Genomic DNA, 15,509 nt, shown 5'->3' with positions numbered 1-15,509 from the left:
AAGGCAGCTAAGTTCTGCTTTCAGCGGTGCCACCCCATTCTTTGCAGGTTATGGCTGCACTAGGAATGGGCTTTTCCAGGCATCGGAGGAGCTGTGAGCTGCTGTCTCGTCCTAGACCGTTCCCCTCTGCACAGACATGGGAACCTCCAGCAGCGTAACAAGGCAGATGCCCTTCAAAGGGGACCTTTGGCTTCGCTCCCTTCTGCTTTGAGTAAGTCTGCTTCTTCACTGAGAGATATATTTTTTTTAACCCCTTGCCTATAGGTGTGGAGCCGCCATCCTCATCCCGGACAGTGGGGGTTGGCAGTCTCCTCCCACCCGGGCTCCAGACTGCACGGGGAAGGGGACAGGATCCGCTCCACGTAAGGGAAACAGACACGCCATAGAATCACAGGATGGTTTGGGTGGGAAGGGACCTTAAAGCCCACCCCGTGCCCCCCCCTGCCCTGGGCAGGGACACCTCCCACCAGCCCAGGTTGCTCCAAGCCCCGTCCAACCTGGCCTTGAACCCCTCCAGGGATGGGGCAGCCACAGCGTCTCATCAGAAACGGAGATCACCGAAGGTTTTAAACCTCAAGGTCGGCATACCCCATGCACCCGCGGCTTCTCAGTCACGCCTGCTCCTGGCTCTGCTCGTGCCCAAGCCCACCCAGCTGTAGCGCAACTAGCGGCAAAGGTTATGCCTGCGTCACTGCAGTTATTTGGCCAAAAGCTCTCCAAATGAGCTCGTTTCTTTGCAACCACAGGTTTGGCTTGTAAAGGTGGCCTATTTTTAGAAGGAGCATAAGCACAGCAGAGGGAGAACAACCTGCCACCTGGCCGCGGGCGCCAGCAAAAGGGTTCTGCAGTCGCTGTGTTACACGGAGCAACTGCTTCATTCATTGCCCACTTCCACCAACAAAGAGGTTTGCAGTCAGGCCTTTCAGACAATCTTCCTTTAATACAAAGTCAATATATCTACATACACAGTGGTATGAAAACCACTTACTGTTTCAGTTTGAAATAACAGTGTGAAAGCAACAGCACTTTGCTCTCATACAAAGAAAAAAACCTCCCCCCTCCCCCCAGCTCGTCCAGTAAGATTTTGCTGCAACATACTTAGAAATTTGGGCAACTTTCACACAAATAAGAAGTAAAATCTCGAAGAAGCCTTTCGTTCGTTTCTTTTTTTTCTCTTTTTTTTTTTTCAGTTAAAGACAGGAAATAGATTGTTGTGGGGTTTTCTGGGTAGCACTTGATGGCCATGATTTACCCCTTCTAGAAAAATAAAAAAAGGAAAAGTCACAGGCAAGCAGTGTTCAGGGCAGAGCATCTTTTCCAAGACATGCTGTCCTCTGTGCACTTCTGCAAGAAAACTCGTCACGTGCACTCGCGAGAGCATTGAATCTACAACCCAGCGCACAGACAGACTCGGGCCGTTACCTACAACACACCTTTGATGTTAAAGAATGTCTGACGTGTGCCACGGCTTCGAAAGCGCCGTCCTTCTGCCTTCACTCGTGGTAAGACACTGGTAGCGTTTAATCTCCCCGTTCACCCCTGGCCCTGTTTAAGACCAGGCAACACGGCCACGGCTGAAGGGGAGCGGGTTGGTGCTGCCACCGCGGCTAGGCCTGCCTGCGCACCTCACACCCTTCCAGAGACACCTGATATGTCTGCGATTGAAAAGAAAAAGAACCCAAAAAAAAAAAAATCCAGAAAGGACATTTTGTTCTTATATGAGCAAGTTAAACCTTTTAAATGGTAGAAAAGCAATATGTAGAAGTAGCAATTTGCACTGCATTTTTATATATCACAGCCATTACACGTAACATTTCTACAGTGAAAAAATAGACTGTCTTTGAACATAATATGAACAAATAAGCAAATTTTTTCTTTTAAATTCATTGACTGATATTCTTTGTCTTTTTTTTTTAAAAAAAAGGAAAAAATACACTATTTAAAAAAAAGGTAATGTCACTTGTTACAGTTACATCGATACTTTAAAGAAAGCCACTCACAGTATATGCCATTGAATGCATCTTACTCGATCTCTCCCAGTTATTTGTACAGCTGGGGCATGTTCGTAGCTGTGCCAAAGGGCCTGGTGTGACGTGGTACCGGGACAGTCCTGAGAGTGTCTCTGCATCGCTCCCGGAGAGCCGCTGTGCGCAGAGGCGAGGGGCTGGCAGCAAGAAGCCGTTGGCTATTGGAAATGAATTTCTTACGGGTGCTTCTCGGGCTCCTTTTGGAGAGATGCTCCTGGCTCCCGCGGCGGGGGCTGGCAGGGGCGGCACAGCGGCTTGCAGCAGAAGTGGGGGTGGGTGAATGTGCAAAGAGAATGGGAAAGGGGCTGCCTTTCTTTGGGGGGGGGGGGGGGTGTCCCACCACTGCTCGAATTAATGCCTTTGTGATAGCTGGATGTGCTGAAAAGGGGGGACAGGACCCGCGGTCAGCAAACCCGGCCCAGGGAAGCTGCTGCCTCTACCTGTCCCAGCGGTGTGCGAGGGGAGGGGGCCACACCAAACAGCCAAGTCTGGGTTTTGGATCTCTCTCTTTCTCTAGAATTTTAAATATCCTAAAAAATAAATTTTGGAATTAGAAGAAATGAGGAATGTTCCAAGTATTCAAAATGTGAGCTATAAAACCTCTCGCGTGGCAGGGGCATTCCGTGAATGCTGTTTGCAAGGTGCTGTAAGCCCAGAATCATCCCAATGCTGATACTGAGGTTATTAAGACTCCAGCTAGAAGAACTCCTGACCCTAAGTTTGCCTAAGTGTTGAGATTTAGTTCCTTTTCTTATCTTTTACAGAACACCTTCAATTCTGCAAGTGACTTCCTTTAAAGACTGCCAACTATATTAGTAAATAAACTGAACTCTAATGATGTAACCAAAGTCGGTTTCCTTCCCTTCTCCAGCGGTAACGTTTCGCAAGCTGTGTTTTAGCTTTTGGATCTGTTTCATGATGTCCATACATCCTCCACAGCGAACACCACTTGAGGTAACAAGTTCACCACTTAAAGCAGTCCTTCAGCAATCTCCTGAGCTGCCTCTTCACGGTCCAGGTTACAACATGGAGTTCCTGAAGGGGTGTTCCTTTCGATCCTTCCCCCTGCTCCCCAATGCATTGTCCAGATGAAAAGGTACTTCTTCTGATTCAGTTTTGTAAGTTCAAGCGCTCCCCCTGGGTCAAAAGAGGCCTTTCAGGACTTAAGTGGTTGGTAGAGTCTGCACAACGGATGGCTTTTTATGTTGCATAGTGATCAAAACTTCCCAGATACTCCAGAGCTGCCTGGTAACAGAACTGGTACTCGTCCTGCGAACAGTAAAGAGAGCCTGCGTCAGAGCTTTGAAACGGCTCCTCGGGATCCTGCCCTGCTTTCCCAGCACAGACTTGGGCAGGAATCTTCTCTTCTGTTCTCAAAGAGCTGCGAACGACTGGGAAGGGAAATCCCTTCCCTTTATTGTTTGTGCATCGTCTCTGGGTGGTGGGCTGCCTTGAGAGGCAGGGGAGTCCCCTCACCTCAGAGGTGGGGATGAGAGGAGCACCAGAGCTGGCAGAGGGGGGTGAAATCTTTAAGAGACTGTATAACAATGGGAATTTTTATTACTTAGGTAAAATCAGCAGCGCAGCCCGGGCTCGCTGAGTAGCCTTCAGCTCAGGGTTTGCTAGTGGCTGGAAAGGCAAAGGCCGGCTCCGCTCAGGCACTTCTGCGGCCGCGGCGTTTTGCTACGCAGCTCTAAACTGGGACAGAGGACGGCTTCCCCGCGCCCCCTTACCTCTGTTTGCACCATGGCAGGTCGTTGTGTTCGCAGCATCTTTACTGTCTGGAAAATATCTACAACACCCTCATAACGCATTCTTTCCAGGACGATACTCAATGTGATAAACACGCCGGTCCTGCCCACGCCAGCACTGCAGGAATGGGAGAAGAAAAGGAAACTGTGTGTTAGTGTTCAACGGCTGCTCTAAATGCTGAGGGTACGGCACGGTTGGGCTGGGTCTTATGAATATGTTGGAACTGAAGAGCCTCCGTCAGTCCTCCAGGAGGTAGGGAACAGTAAAACTGCCAGCGTGTGACCCAAATGAATGTTTGAGAAAGCAAAGTGAAAAAATTAAAAGCTTTTGGTAGTGGTAAACAGCATTCAGTGTGAAAATGATTACTAATATGTAACATTAGGCTTTTTAAATTAAATAATTTGAAGAATGCATTATCCCCTGCTGCCCAGGGGCAGGGAGGTGCAATTCTTGCTACCAGCAAACACAACCCAGCAGCGTTAGAGGTGCAGAACTGGGCTAAGGCTGGTAAAAAAATGCTTCTAATTCTGCAGGCCAAATATTGATTAATACTGTGGTTCCCGTCTCCTTCAGAGTATCAGCATTTCATCTCTCTCCCCTGGATACAAAGGGTCAGGGGCCTTGCGGGCAGTGCCCAGGTCTGAAGGGAGATGAGTTTGGTTGGCAGAAGCAACGGTGATTGGCACCACCCCCTCCAGACACCCCCAAGAATCTGCCTGCAAAGATGGGGTGGGAAAGGAGGGAGATATCAGTAGGATTTTAATTCCTTCGTGCTCTTTTGCGTCCTCAGGTAAGTTAGATGTTTCTGTTTGCGCGTGCCTACCTGCAGTGGACAGAGATGGGGCCGTCCTGGCCAAACTGCTCCTTGGTCTTATGTACCTGTCCAATGAAATCGATAAAACCTTCTCCGGATTTTGGCACGCCTTGTTCTGGCCAGTCAGTGAACTGGAACTGACGAACAGTTCGTGACTGACCGTCCTGGGGGAGAAAATGGTAATATTTAAAACAACCTGCATTTGTGCTACTAAATACAAAAGGCAAAAAAAATCTCCCATTTTGTTGTTAGTTGATTAAGGGGCACAAAAAGTTGAGCCAACTTTGTGTTATAATCAAGTGAAAATAGACGTATTTTATCTACATAATGATGAAGCTGCTCGTGTTGCAGTTGACATTTCTGGAGTCGGCTTGTCAGTAGAGATCTATGCTCCCGGCAGGAGCTGAACGCCCTGACCACTGCGAAGACTGCACAGATGGAGCCTTCAGCAAAGGCACGTTCAAGGTGAGGTTGTGGCCTCTCTATCAATCTTGAGAAAGAGCTGCCACAGTGTCAGAATTACAGCTGACAGGAAGATAAATCTTGTTCTACCAGGACTGATGGGGCATCCTCCTCCTCAACCTTGCAAATAGAGTTATCAGGTTCTATAAGACTGGCACCCTCAAAAGACTACTTCGAGAGTAGAGGGTTACATTTGCTAAACAAATTTCAGAAGGTACCGAAATATTCCTTCGGAGGAGAAATCTGACATTGAATCTAAGATTATTTGAGTGAATGTGCCCCTTTGAATATGACTTAACAGTGGCTCCTCTTCAAACCCGAGGAGAAGTGCATGTGTCTGGGAGGGTGCAGAGTACCCTCTGCAAGTCTGTGGTTTTTGAGGTGTTTGGGGAGGTATTATTTTCTGCTTTCATCAACTTTCAGTAAGCTGCCAGTAAAACCAAAAGCTGGGTACATCTCTAACGAAGTGACTCGCTACTGTGATTACTGAGCAGAGGTTAGAAAACTACTTTCAATTTGTAAGACGATATATTCAGGTACAATCTAGCTGCGTTGCTGTGTTCTGTTCCCTGTCACAACCAAGCTCTCCTCCACTGATGATAATCCCAGACTTTCACAGAGTTTACTCCTCACTCTTTCTTATGGGAACCCAAACGCGCCAAATTCACTGGTTTTCTGTAAGCCCCTTCCCTATTGCAGGGTTTGAACCAGCCCAGCCCAGCCCCAGCTACGACCCTCGCAAGCACGGAGCGCGCAGCAGGCGCTTACCCTGGCATCAGTGACCTTGAACTCTCGCAGGATGTACTGAGGCATGTTGTATTCAGCCATGGGATCTACTACGAAGTACTGGTACCGGGCAGAGCGCTCCGCTGGCCAGTACTGGTGGCACTTTTCCTGACAAGGAGAAAGAAAGATCGCTGTTAGCCCTTGTGCTGGATGTGGGCTCCCCGCCATGTTTGTCCTTAGCACACGCTTACCCGGCCCATCTCACGAAGCTTAGTCAACATCACGACAATGGTGGAGTTGTTCTCCCACAGCATCCGCCAGAAATCTTCAGTGGTCTCTGCCAGCGGCCCTTGAGTAGCAATGTACGCCTTCTGTTGTCTGAAATAGAGCCCAAGCACAAGGGGTGCGTCACGGGGGGCTGTGGAGAATTGCTTGGGCACCAGCTTTGGGAAAAGCATACAAGAACTGGAGAGTAGGAAAACAAATGGAAATGCTGCGGAAGAACCAGAACAATGCAAGGTCTGAAGGGGTGGGAGGTGTCTTTGGTGCTAATGGTCAAAAAAAAAAACCCCAGTGGTGAAGCACTGTCTAATTACCGTTTCCAAGGGTAAATCCAGATTAATCTAATGTGAAACCCTACATGGAGTCCATGCTTTCTGGGCCTGAGTAGCACCAAGAATCCAACCGCCAAGCCCGGAGCTGCCCTAAGCCCCTGCACCCGGAGGTGAGGAATGGCGCAAATGGGGTTGCGTTGTTCCCTCCGTCAGGGCTCGGCTGTAGCTGGCCAGGCTCGGAGCGCACCAGCGGAGGGCTGCAGCGCCGAGGGCTGGAGCACGTGGCATGTATTGCCTGTGGGAAGCCGTCAGAATTGCAACGTTCCCAAATCACAAAAGTAATAAAAAGGCTAATCTGTTTTTAGAAACCTCCCAATGGCAAAACCCACCCCCTCACTGACACTCTATGTTTAGGATCTGCAGGTGGAGAAGGGTTTGGTTTGCTTTAGGGGATAAGTAATTTTAAGACCACGGAGAATAAAGCCTATCAGAAGTCTGTGTTTGACTGTGGGTTGCTGGCCATCAGCAAGAGTGAATTTACCTCTAGTACTGCCGCAGTGCGCGCAGTATAGCTAGGCGATGGGCCAGAACAAGAGACTAATCCATCCCTTAGTACCTCTGCATCCGCAGACTCACATGCAGAGAACTCCCTGAGCGCGGCGGGGCACAAGGTGCCGTTTACCTGTAGCCATCGATAAAGCTGGCATTGATGTAGTCTGACCCTTCCACTCCTCTGATGGGCTGAAGGCAGACCCGCGTGGTCTCGTATGGCATGATGTTGACAAGGCGATTCTTGAATTTGTTGCACGGGAGGTTGGCGCTGATGAACCTGGAGGTGTGGGCTTTGGAGTTGGCGAGTCGCTGAAGGCAAAAGCAGAGTCACGGCCATTTGTTCAGTTGTTTGGGTTTTTTTTTGCTTAAGCCCTATGCCAGCCCACTTAACTTGCCCTCCATGTTCCACCCCGTTGGTCTGCCTTGTGCACCCTCCTTTGTTTTGGGGGCAGGGAGTAGTCTGAGACCTTTCCCCCAGCCAAACTTTAAAAGAAAAAAAAAAAAAAAAAAAAAAGACGCTTAAAAACCCAATCTAAAGAGCGAGCAAATTCAATCTGGATTTGAAATGACCAGACAAGCCTCCTGCAGTGGCAGGTAGTTCTCTCCCCTGGGAACGAGGGGTAGCCTAAGTCAGAAAGCAATTACTTCTCTAACATGGAAGCAAAAAGCTCCCATCAGCTGTATAAAGGCTCCCTGTCTGCTAGGCCTGAGTGCCAGCAGAACAAAGCGCCGTGAGGAATACAGAGCCTTCCCCAGTGACTACTGTCCCCACCCAGGTATCTACCAGTACCTTGAACTCCAGCTCCATGCCTGTCACGTGCTCTCCGACTTCAATCTGTGCCAGCTTCTGGATGTAGGTGTAGAGATTCCGAGCTGGGACCTCTGTGTTGCCGCAAGCAACAGCCTCGAGCAAGGCATCGTGTATAAAGCTGTACTGGTCCTCTGTCTGTACCATGTAGTTGCGCTGTGACCTCATGAGGGTGACGTGCCCGTAGATGTCCACTGTCTTCTCATGTTTTATCCTCTCCAGCATGGCGTCGATCACAATGAAGCAGCCGGTCCGTCCAACACCCGCACTGGAAAGAAAAGGGAAAAAATGAAGTGCTGGACTATTCTGCCGCTGAAGAGAGATATTCCAAAAGGCCACCCATGCGTGAGGATGTTTCCACTGCCACGAACAGCAGTAAACACAGGGTAGAAGCAGATGCACAAGGCAGAGAGCAAACAACAAACGCGCTCAGTCACTGGGAAGGAACCAAAGCCTTGTGACCGTCGTTATTGATGGACTGAGACAAAGGGAATCTTGGCAAACCAGCCAAATGCGTGGGTCCAGCCGGTTCATAAATTTCATTGTATTAAAGGAACTTGCCTAAGGGAACCGATGCTCCCCTCAGTGTGTTGCTCTTGACTGTGTTGGAGGGTTTGGATGGTTGTACAGCGTGCAGAAGAGGACAGTGGTGACACCAAAGTCACTGGTGCGAGAGCACAGTGCTGTACTGGGTCCAGTAAAGGCTGCACTGGAACCTAAAGAGCCGTTTATCGGAGCCAGTGCTGCTAAACCCCCTCCTCTCCTGTGCCGGTCAGGACGAAGTGCTCAGCTTGCACCCAACGTGCAGAGTTTTGCTTCCAGTCTCAGCCCAGTTTAGCAGAAACTTCCACAACCAAGTCTGGGCTTATGCCACCCGAGGACAGGACAGCAGATGAAAACGTGCCTCTGGTGACGTGCCTAGTGCCCCTCTGTACTGATCTGCCCGCCATCGGTGACATCCCCAGGACGAGAGCTCTCCTGGCAGACATCGATCACGACAATTCTAGGTAGGGGGCTCTAGGCTTGAACAAAAGGCTGGCACAATCTAAGGGCTTAAAAAGCACCTTTAATCACTCAGATCTTTCAACAGCTGAGAAACTACCGATGTTGTAATGAATAACATGCGTCACTTCTTTTCCTAAATGTTTTTGTGCATCAAGGTAACATCAAACTTGTGTGTAATGGCGTTTGTGAATCAGCAGGGCTCTGTGGGCCTGTGCATTTGCTGCTGCTAATAAAGGGTTTCCTTTTACTATTCCAGTGCAGTCCCTTCTTTCATAAAGCCCCCTTGATCTCTGTTAATTAGACTGCCTCACACCTGAACCAAGCAGGTGACTGGAGCTTTGGCACGAATTTAGCAGCTGATCTGGGAGCTGGTTCCTGTATGTTGTGAGCTGACAGCTCTCTCTATTCATTTTCCGGAGGTGCACGATAATTGCCATCTGCAAGGTTAGTGATAAGTTGCCCACTTACAAAGACTGTTTAAATGGCACGCTCTAGGAAAGGCAGGATTAGCTTCCCCCAGCAGCCTCTAAAATTCAGACGTCTTTCCTCAGCGCCGAGTAACCTGCAGGCTCCTCCACACCCTCCTGAGGAACACAGGGATTTATCTGAGTTGAGGCTGCAAGCATTCCTCGTTGGGTTGTAAATTGAATTAGGGAATGCTCCCTGCCCACAGGGGCCTTCAGTTCGTCATTATCAGAATGGCTGCAGCACTCACAAAGCCCCTCTTTCAATCGCTGTCAGCTCTCCCTTTGACAGCTGACGCACCTCTGCCTCCCGAACACCCGATGCAGCAACACCGAGCAGCCTCCTAGCTCGCACTCCATCTTCCTCCTTTCCCGCCATGACAAGAAACAACCCCTACAGCCAGAACCAGACACCAGGACAGCACGCGGCGCTTCCCGTTCCTGACAAGATCTGAGTGATTTGGTGCATACTAAACCCCTCGTCACCTCAGGAAATTCTGCGCTCAAACAAAACCCCAAGTATCCTCCTCAGACGCTGGCTGGGAATCCACTTTACAGACAGCTCTTCTCTGCTGGGTGCTCCCTAGGAGACCGCACGTGTCTCCTAGGTGCAGATCCACATCCGACTGACTTCTGTCTCCCTTGTAGACGGCCCCGTGCAAGAGTTAGGTGAAAGAAATCAGTACCTGCAGTGCACCACAATGGGACCAGCATCAGGGGGGTTGCAGGTTTTCACCCGTCTCAGAAAAGCCAGGAATGGGGTGGGATACTCGGGTACACCGTGGTCAGGCCACGCTGTGAACTGGAACTGGCGGACCTCCCGCTTCTCACTGGAGCCATTCTGCAAAGACAAAAGAGCACCAAGAGTAACACCAGGTACCAGCACGTGACCATACCCTGCCCGTGCTGTGCGAGGAGAGCGCACCATCGCCCATCTCCGGGGAAAAAACGAGCGGGAGAAAGCTCACCTTATGAAGGGAGAACGTTCGAACACAGAATGTGGCCAATTCAATGGTATCGAGTAACGTCACTTGAATCATTCCATAGGTGTCTGTACCTCGGCCTGGCCAGTACTGGTCACACTTTATCTGGAAGACAGGAGGCATCACAAATCTCTGGAACAAACCCTTATGCTGCAGGGGAAGCTCTGCCCTCATGTTGTTACAGGTGAAGCCGGCGAGGTCGCAAAGGGGAGGGAAGGTTCAAGACATGTCCAGAGCACCAGGACAGGGCCAGACCCGGCATGAAAAGCTCCTACTGACTAAGCACAGGCTTTGATGCACCACATCGACCACGTAGACAATAGACTGGAATGATCCTGAAGATTAGAGTGAATGTACTGGGGCTTGTTAAACAAGAGAACTGAATGTGAAACTTGCCACATGATTAACTCCGAGACAGACCCACAAGGCATGCAATGGGACTGAGTGTCCTCTTGGAGCTGCAAAGGATGCTGCAGCTTTCCAGGGTGAATGGTTTGTTTTTTTAGAAGCAATGAATCACTGAACTTTCAGGGTGCTGGCAAAGCAGGCAGAAATCCCCCACTGACAGAAATGTGGGCTGCAGATCAAAGGGATCTGCTGTTCCCCAACCCTACCCTCCAATCCCCCGGGATTGTGACTAACTAGTCATCCCTCTCATGCATCTTACCCGTGATTTCTCCTCCAGCTTAGTCATCATAACAATAGTAGCTGAACGCTGCTCCCACACCATCCTCCAAAAGTCTCCAAAGGTCTCTGGCAGAGGGCCCTGCGTGGCAATGTAGGCATTCTGCTTCCGGTAGCCATCGATGTAGTTGGCATTGATGTAATCGCTGCCCACAATTCCTGTATTAAATCAGCAAAAGCAAGTTAGTGGACTCTGCAGGACTTGATATAGATGGAAGCATGAGGAGATCTTTGCAGGAATGTTGTTAGAGAGAATTCTCCAAGAACAGCGGAGCCTTCATGGTTTGCTGGGTTACACTCACAGCTGGGAGTAACAGGGTCTTTGCAAGTGCTTCCCAGCTAAAGCTCCTGCCTCGAAGGTCTGCACTGCAGGGAGGGAAATAACTTCTTGCAAAAGATATTAAAGAGACTGAACACCAAGCCTTGAAACCATGGTGTTCTTGCTAGTGTTGCTAACAGGAGCAGAAGTCCTGGCCTAGGGCTCTTGCTTCACTGCTCTCAAATAGGACACAACCAAGTCCTTGTCCCAAAACGCCCAGCGTCCGGCAGCAAACGCACCTGGTCGATGCAACTGCGCAGTCCACACTCTCATCCCAGGCTGTGAGCTACAGCTGGACAAAGTAAGGAATAAAACCAGGCTTGATTCAGCCAGTAAAGGCTTTGAAATTACAGGCTTTGACTTGCTTTAAATTGTCCGCTGTCATTTTTAGGAGTGGGTTTTTTTCTATTCGCATGAGTTACGGGCTATTGAGTTACAGCTGCTTGCCTGTGTCCTTGCTTGAGGGGTTTGATATGAATGGCAGGAGGTGCTGCCAGCGTGAAGAGGGTGATTGGGACATGGCGGGAGAAAACCGCTCTGAAGTTAAAATGGACACTGGCAAGCACTGACGTTCAGGTTCAGCTTTAGAGAGCCTCCGAGATTGGCACGGAGGATCCGCGCTGTTTGGCGATCTGGCCCGTTCCTAATTACCGTCGAGCGGCTGGCAAGGTTGGCAGGCTTCTGCTAACCTATGATTAACTCGGTACAGAACGCTTAACTCGTGTCTCGAGGGGGAGCCAAGGGTGGGGAGCAGTACCAATATGAAATTGGGTTGCTAGTCCTCCTCCTGCTGTAGCAATAGACATTGCTGCTCCTGTTGGCGAGGTGCAATCCACGCTGAATTGCCTGCCAGTCCTCAAGGGTACTCGGTAATTTCAGCTGCTGGTAGAAATGGCTTTTGATTAAATTTCTGGAGGGTTCCCTGCCCCCATTCCATCCCAAACTGAAATTTCGGGAGGGAAGGAGGCTGTGCAGCAGCAGCAGGAAGAACGTGATCAAGGCTGAGCTTCCGGAATTAATCTCCTCTCCAGCCCCCTCGGGTCCCCTCTGTAATTTAAAATGGTGGCCACGAGCTCCTGCACCATTCCGCTGTGTGACAGGCCCAGTTACAGAGAAGTCATGGAATTAAAGCCACTACTTCTTCCTGACCAAGCAGACGGTGACAATCTGCAGCCTTGACAAATCCAGATTTAAAACAAAGAGAAAGCAACAACTAATTCCTCCAACTCTTTTCATCTTCCAGCCCTCGGCATAAAATACAGCCTGGCAGGAAGGAACGCACCAGCCAAGACATGTCAGAACCTCTCAGATGCTTGAAAATCAAACCTTGGCCCATCGCACTTGCACCATCAGTCCCTCACGATGCCGCCCGGGCAGAGTCACGATGGCTGCCTGCGCCCAGCCCCTGCTTCTGCTTTCTGAAGAGCCAGGACCAGCCCAAAGCGCCCTTCATTTCTACACTTGCGCTCTCCTCTTTTCCCCCTGAATGACAAGGCAACTTTTAAAAGACTCCGCTTTCCTTGGCTCATACAATATTAATCTCAGAAGCAAAACAAGCCAGAACACAGTCATCTTCACAATGAGGAATGTTTAAAATCCTCTAATGGCACACAAGACCAATCCAGATTTGTGCAGCTTTTTGGCAAATCACCGTGATCTGTTGTTACCTCAGGAACAGCTCTTCCACTTCCCTGCGTCCCTCAGAGCCACCTCAGCAGAGGGGGATTATTCTAGCAATTCCCTTGTCACGAAGGCTCCTGAATTAACCTTTATGTTCACCAGGCGTTATTAGGACGTCCCACATCCTCTCTGCTCAGCTGATCAGCTCTTGGCAATGCGAGACTGGCCTTAAATGCTTCATCCGTACAGCACAGCCACACACAACCCGAGACAACGAAATTCAAATATTATCTTGTCAGCAGCAACCAAAGCAGTGCCCTCTTAAACTCCGTCTCCTCTCCACCAAAAGCCCCTCTTATCCCAGCGCGCACCAGCGCAACTCTGTCAAGAGCCACGAGTTGTGAAATTTAATGTAAATTTTCAGACTGCACCACCACTCACATAAGAAGCTCAGGAAACAATTTATGACCTACCAGGCTAACACTAACCCCTTCTTATTCGTAGCCTTTTAGGGGCCGGGACTGCAGCAGGAGCTGCATATCAAGTAATCTTTATGTCTGTACAACTCGCCAGCCACATCTTTGCTATGCTGCTGACACTCACATTTGTACAATTAGCCCCGTGCTTACTTCTCATTCATCTGCCGTACAGATACTCTCCACAATCCCTGCCACCCACTGCCCCGCTCTGCTCTCTCTGAAGCACTATGTGGTCTGAATCTTCCCGTTAGTCAGAAATGTGTTGAGCAGGGATCTCCAAGTAAAGGGAAGACAGCTTCCTGGTAAACCAGCCCTTGAAATGAGAGACTGCAGCTCCAGGGAATATGTCAGTCACCAGAATTTAACAAATACCTGGTTTACAGAGGTATCTCCTGCTTGCTAAACTCCCAGGGAGACGTTAAGAGAAGAACATAAATAGAGGGTAACAGGAACGGGGGAAGAGTGTGTGCAATACGTTTCCCTGCAGCAACTTCAGCCCAGCGCTAACCCCTAGGAGCAGAGATGCTACAGTACCTTCAATGGGCAGCAGGATGACGCGCGAGTGGTCGTAGGCAATCACGTTCGCGTAACGGTTTTTGGGCTTGTTCACTTCGAGGTTGGAGTGCTCCCAGGTGAACTGCTGGCCAGGGTCAATGGACTGGAGGAATTGGGAAAGAAAATGGAAGAGTCAGAGAGGAGAAAAACAGCAAATGAAGCTCTGAATACCTTGTTCTGCGTGGGACAGATCATGGCTCTGAAGATCTAGCTGAGGAACACGGCATTCACCGTTTGCTGCCCTCAAGAACCAATCTTTGCTGTGGAAAAGCCCCAGCCCGGTGCCACAGGGTGCTCGCAGCCCATCTCCAAGCTGTGAGCTTGGCCACAAGCACCCCCAGAGAGGCACCTGAGATAATTCTCCCTCTGACATGATGCAGTGCAACCCGGTGGCAAAAGCATCAGAGCAATTTCAGGCTGCAATACAGAGGCCTTGGACTGTACTTTTGTGAGGCTGCACTGGATTAGTTACAGCCCTGCGGTACCGACACTGATAAATGGCCGGCAATTGGGAGAGAGCAGGAACAATCGCATCAGGATGTATTTATGAAATGATGAAGAGGCTAAATCTGCACATGGTTAAACTAAACAATGATTAAGAGAGCATAAATACACCAGTGTCGTGGTGAGTACTAGTACCTGGGGAAGAAGACACTTAAGCTAGGACAAGGTTTATAACAACGTGTGCACGCGGGATATGAAACATAAGGGAAAACCCTTGCTGTCACAGGCAGCGGGAAGGGACCGGGCTGCTCTAGATAGAGCCGAGACAGCACTGCTTGGGACCACAAAGGCTCGGTGCCGAAGGTCTCCCCGTGCAAGGTGCGGGGACAGCACCCTTTCGGGGTGCAGCCTGCCCTGCAGGGTGGGACGAGCGCATCTCCCCAGACAGAGAAGGGGTAAGGACCCTGGCCCGAAGAGATTGAATCAACGTGGCCTTTTCCTAGAAGGGATGAAGCAGTAAACAACAAAATGCACTGGCGAGAAAAATCCTCTCTGCCTGTCCTGGTGATTTACGCCAGGTTTGGTGGTTGTTTTTTTTTTTTTTTCTTGAAGTCCAGCTGTCCCAGATATGGAAATTAGGTTAATTACGTTTACCTCTAAATCCTCAGCCAGAGAATTAAATAAAACAAGGGCTTAATTCCTTCATCATTTTGCAGAACCCTAGGGGTTTGCCTCAATTGGAGGCTTGGCAGGAGCGTGCTGAGCTGTTTCTCGCTGTTCGCTCTCCCTCTCCCCTCCTGCCATCCTGGCTGGGGGGGGACAGGGGCCTGCAGACGCCCGCCCAGCTTCGTCCCTTTGCGCTGGCAGAAGTCAGTCCCTGCCAGGCACCCGCCGACCCCCGCCGGCACCGACCCCAGAGCTCCCCGGGCATGGCTCAGCTCCGGTGGTGGTGGCAACGCTGGTACAAACCCACCGACACAAACGTCCCCTTGCACTCTCGCTGCAGAGCATTTCTAACTAATGGGTATTTATACTGTTGTAATGTGTCTGTTTGCTCTCTATCCCTCTAATCTTGCCTCGCGTTCATTTCATTAGCGATGTTTGTTTAGCTCTGGCTCTCCCACTAGAGGAGGTTGTGCTGGAACGAAGCCAGGGCACTTGGGATATTGCATTATGCAAATCAGTCTTTGAAATCTGGATTGAGCATATTAACAGGCTGCTGCTCCCCCCCGAGCCCCAATGTGGGGTGAAAGACCCCAGC

At 50.0% G+C, this 15,509-nt stretch overlaps 1 protein-coding gene across 12 annotated transcripts in view; it reads right to left on the bottom strand.

Annotated features, from left to right (window-relative positions):
- Positions 1–1,160: 1,160 nt before the first annotated feature.
- The window catches only part of PTPRS (protein tyrosine phosphatase receptor type S), a 162,797-nt gene continuing 148,448 nt past the window's right edge, over positions 1,161–15,509 (bottom strand). For all 12 annotated transcript variants that reach the window (XM_074565636.1, XM_074565642.1, XM_074565640.1 and 9 more), the window contains 11 exons: positions 13,784–13,907; positions 10,815–10,990; positions 10,133–10,252; positions 9,851–10,005; positions 7,678–7,963; positions 7,018–7,196; positions 6,033–6,159; positions 5,824–5,949; positions 4,603–4,757; positions 3,761–3,896; positions 1,161–3,296 (listed from right to left, as the gene is read on the bottom strand). In XM_074565636.1, the coding sequence (XP_074421737.1) occupies positions 3,228–3,296; positions 3,761–3,896; positions 4,603–4,757; positions 5,824–5,949; positions 6,033–6,159; positions 7,018–7,196; positions 7,678–7,963; positions 9,851–10,005; positions 10,133–10,252; positions 10,815–10,990; positions 13,784–13,907 (1,653 nt within the window). In that variant the 3' untranslated portion in view covers positions 1,161–3,227. The remainder of the gene's footprint in view (positions 3,297–3,760; positions 3,897–4,602; positions 4,758–5,823; positions 5,950–6,032; positions 6,160–7,017; positions 7,197–7,677; positions 7,964–9,850; positions 10,006–10,132; positions 10,253–10,814; positions 10,991–13,783; positions 13,908–15,509) is intronic.

This window comes from Larus michahellis, chromosome 23 (genome assembly GCF_964199755.1).
Source record: "Larus michahellis chromosome 23, bLarMic1.1, whole genome shotgun sequence".
In the NCBI taxonomy this organism is placed as follows: Eukaryota; Metazoa; Chordata; class Aves; order Charadriiformes; family Laridae; genus Larus; species Larus michahellis.
Note: the sequence above shows the minus strand (reverse complement) of the source record. Positions and strands in the feature narration are given on the sequence as shown.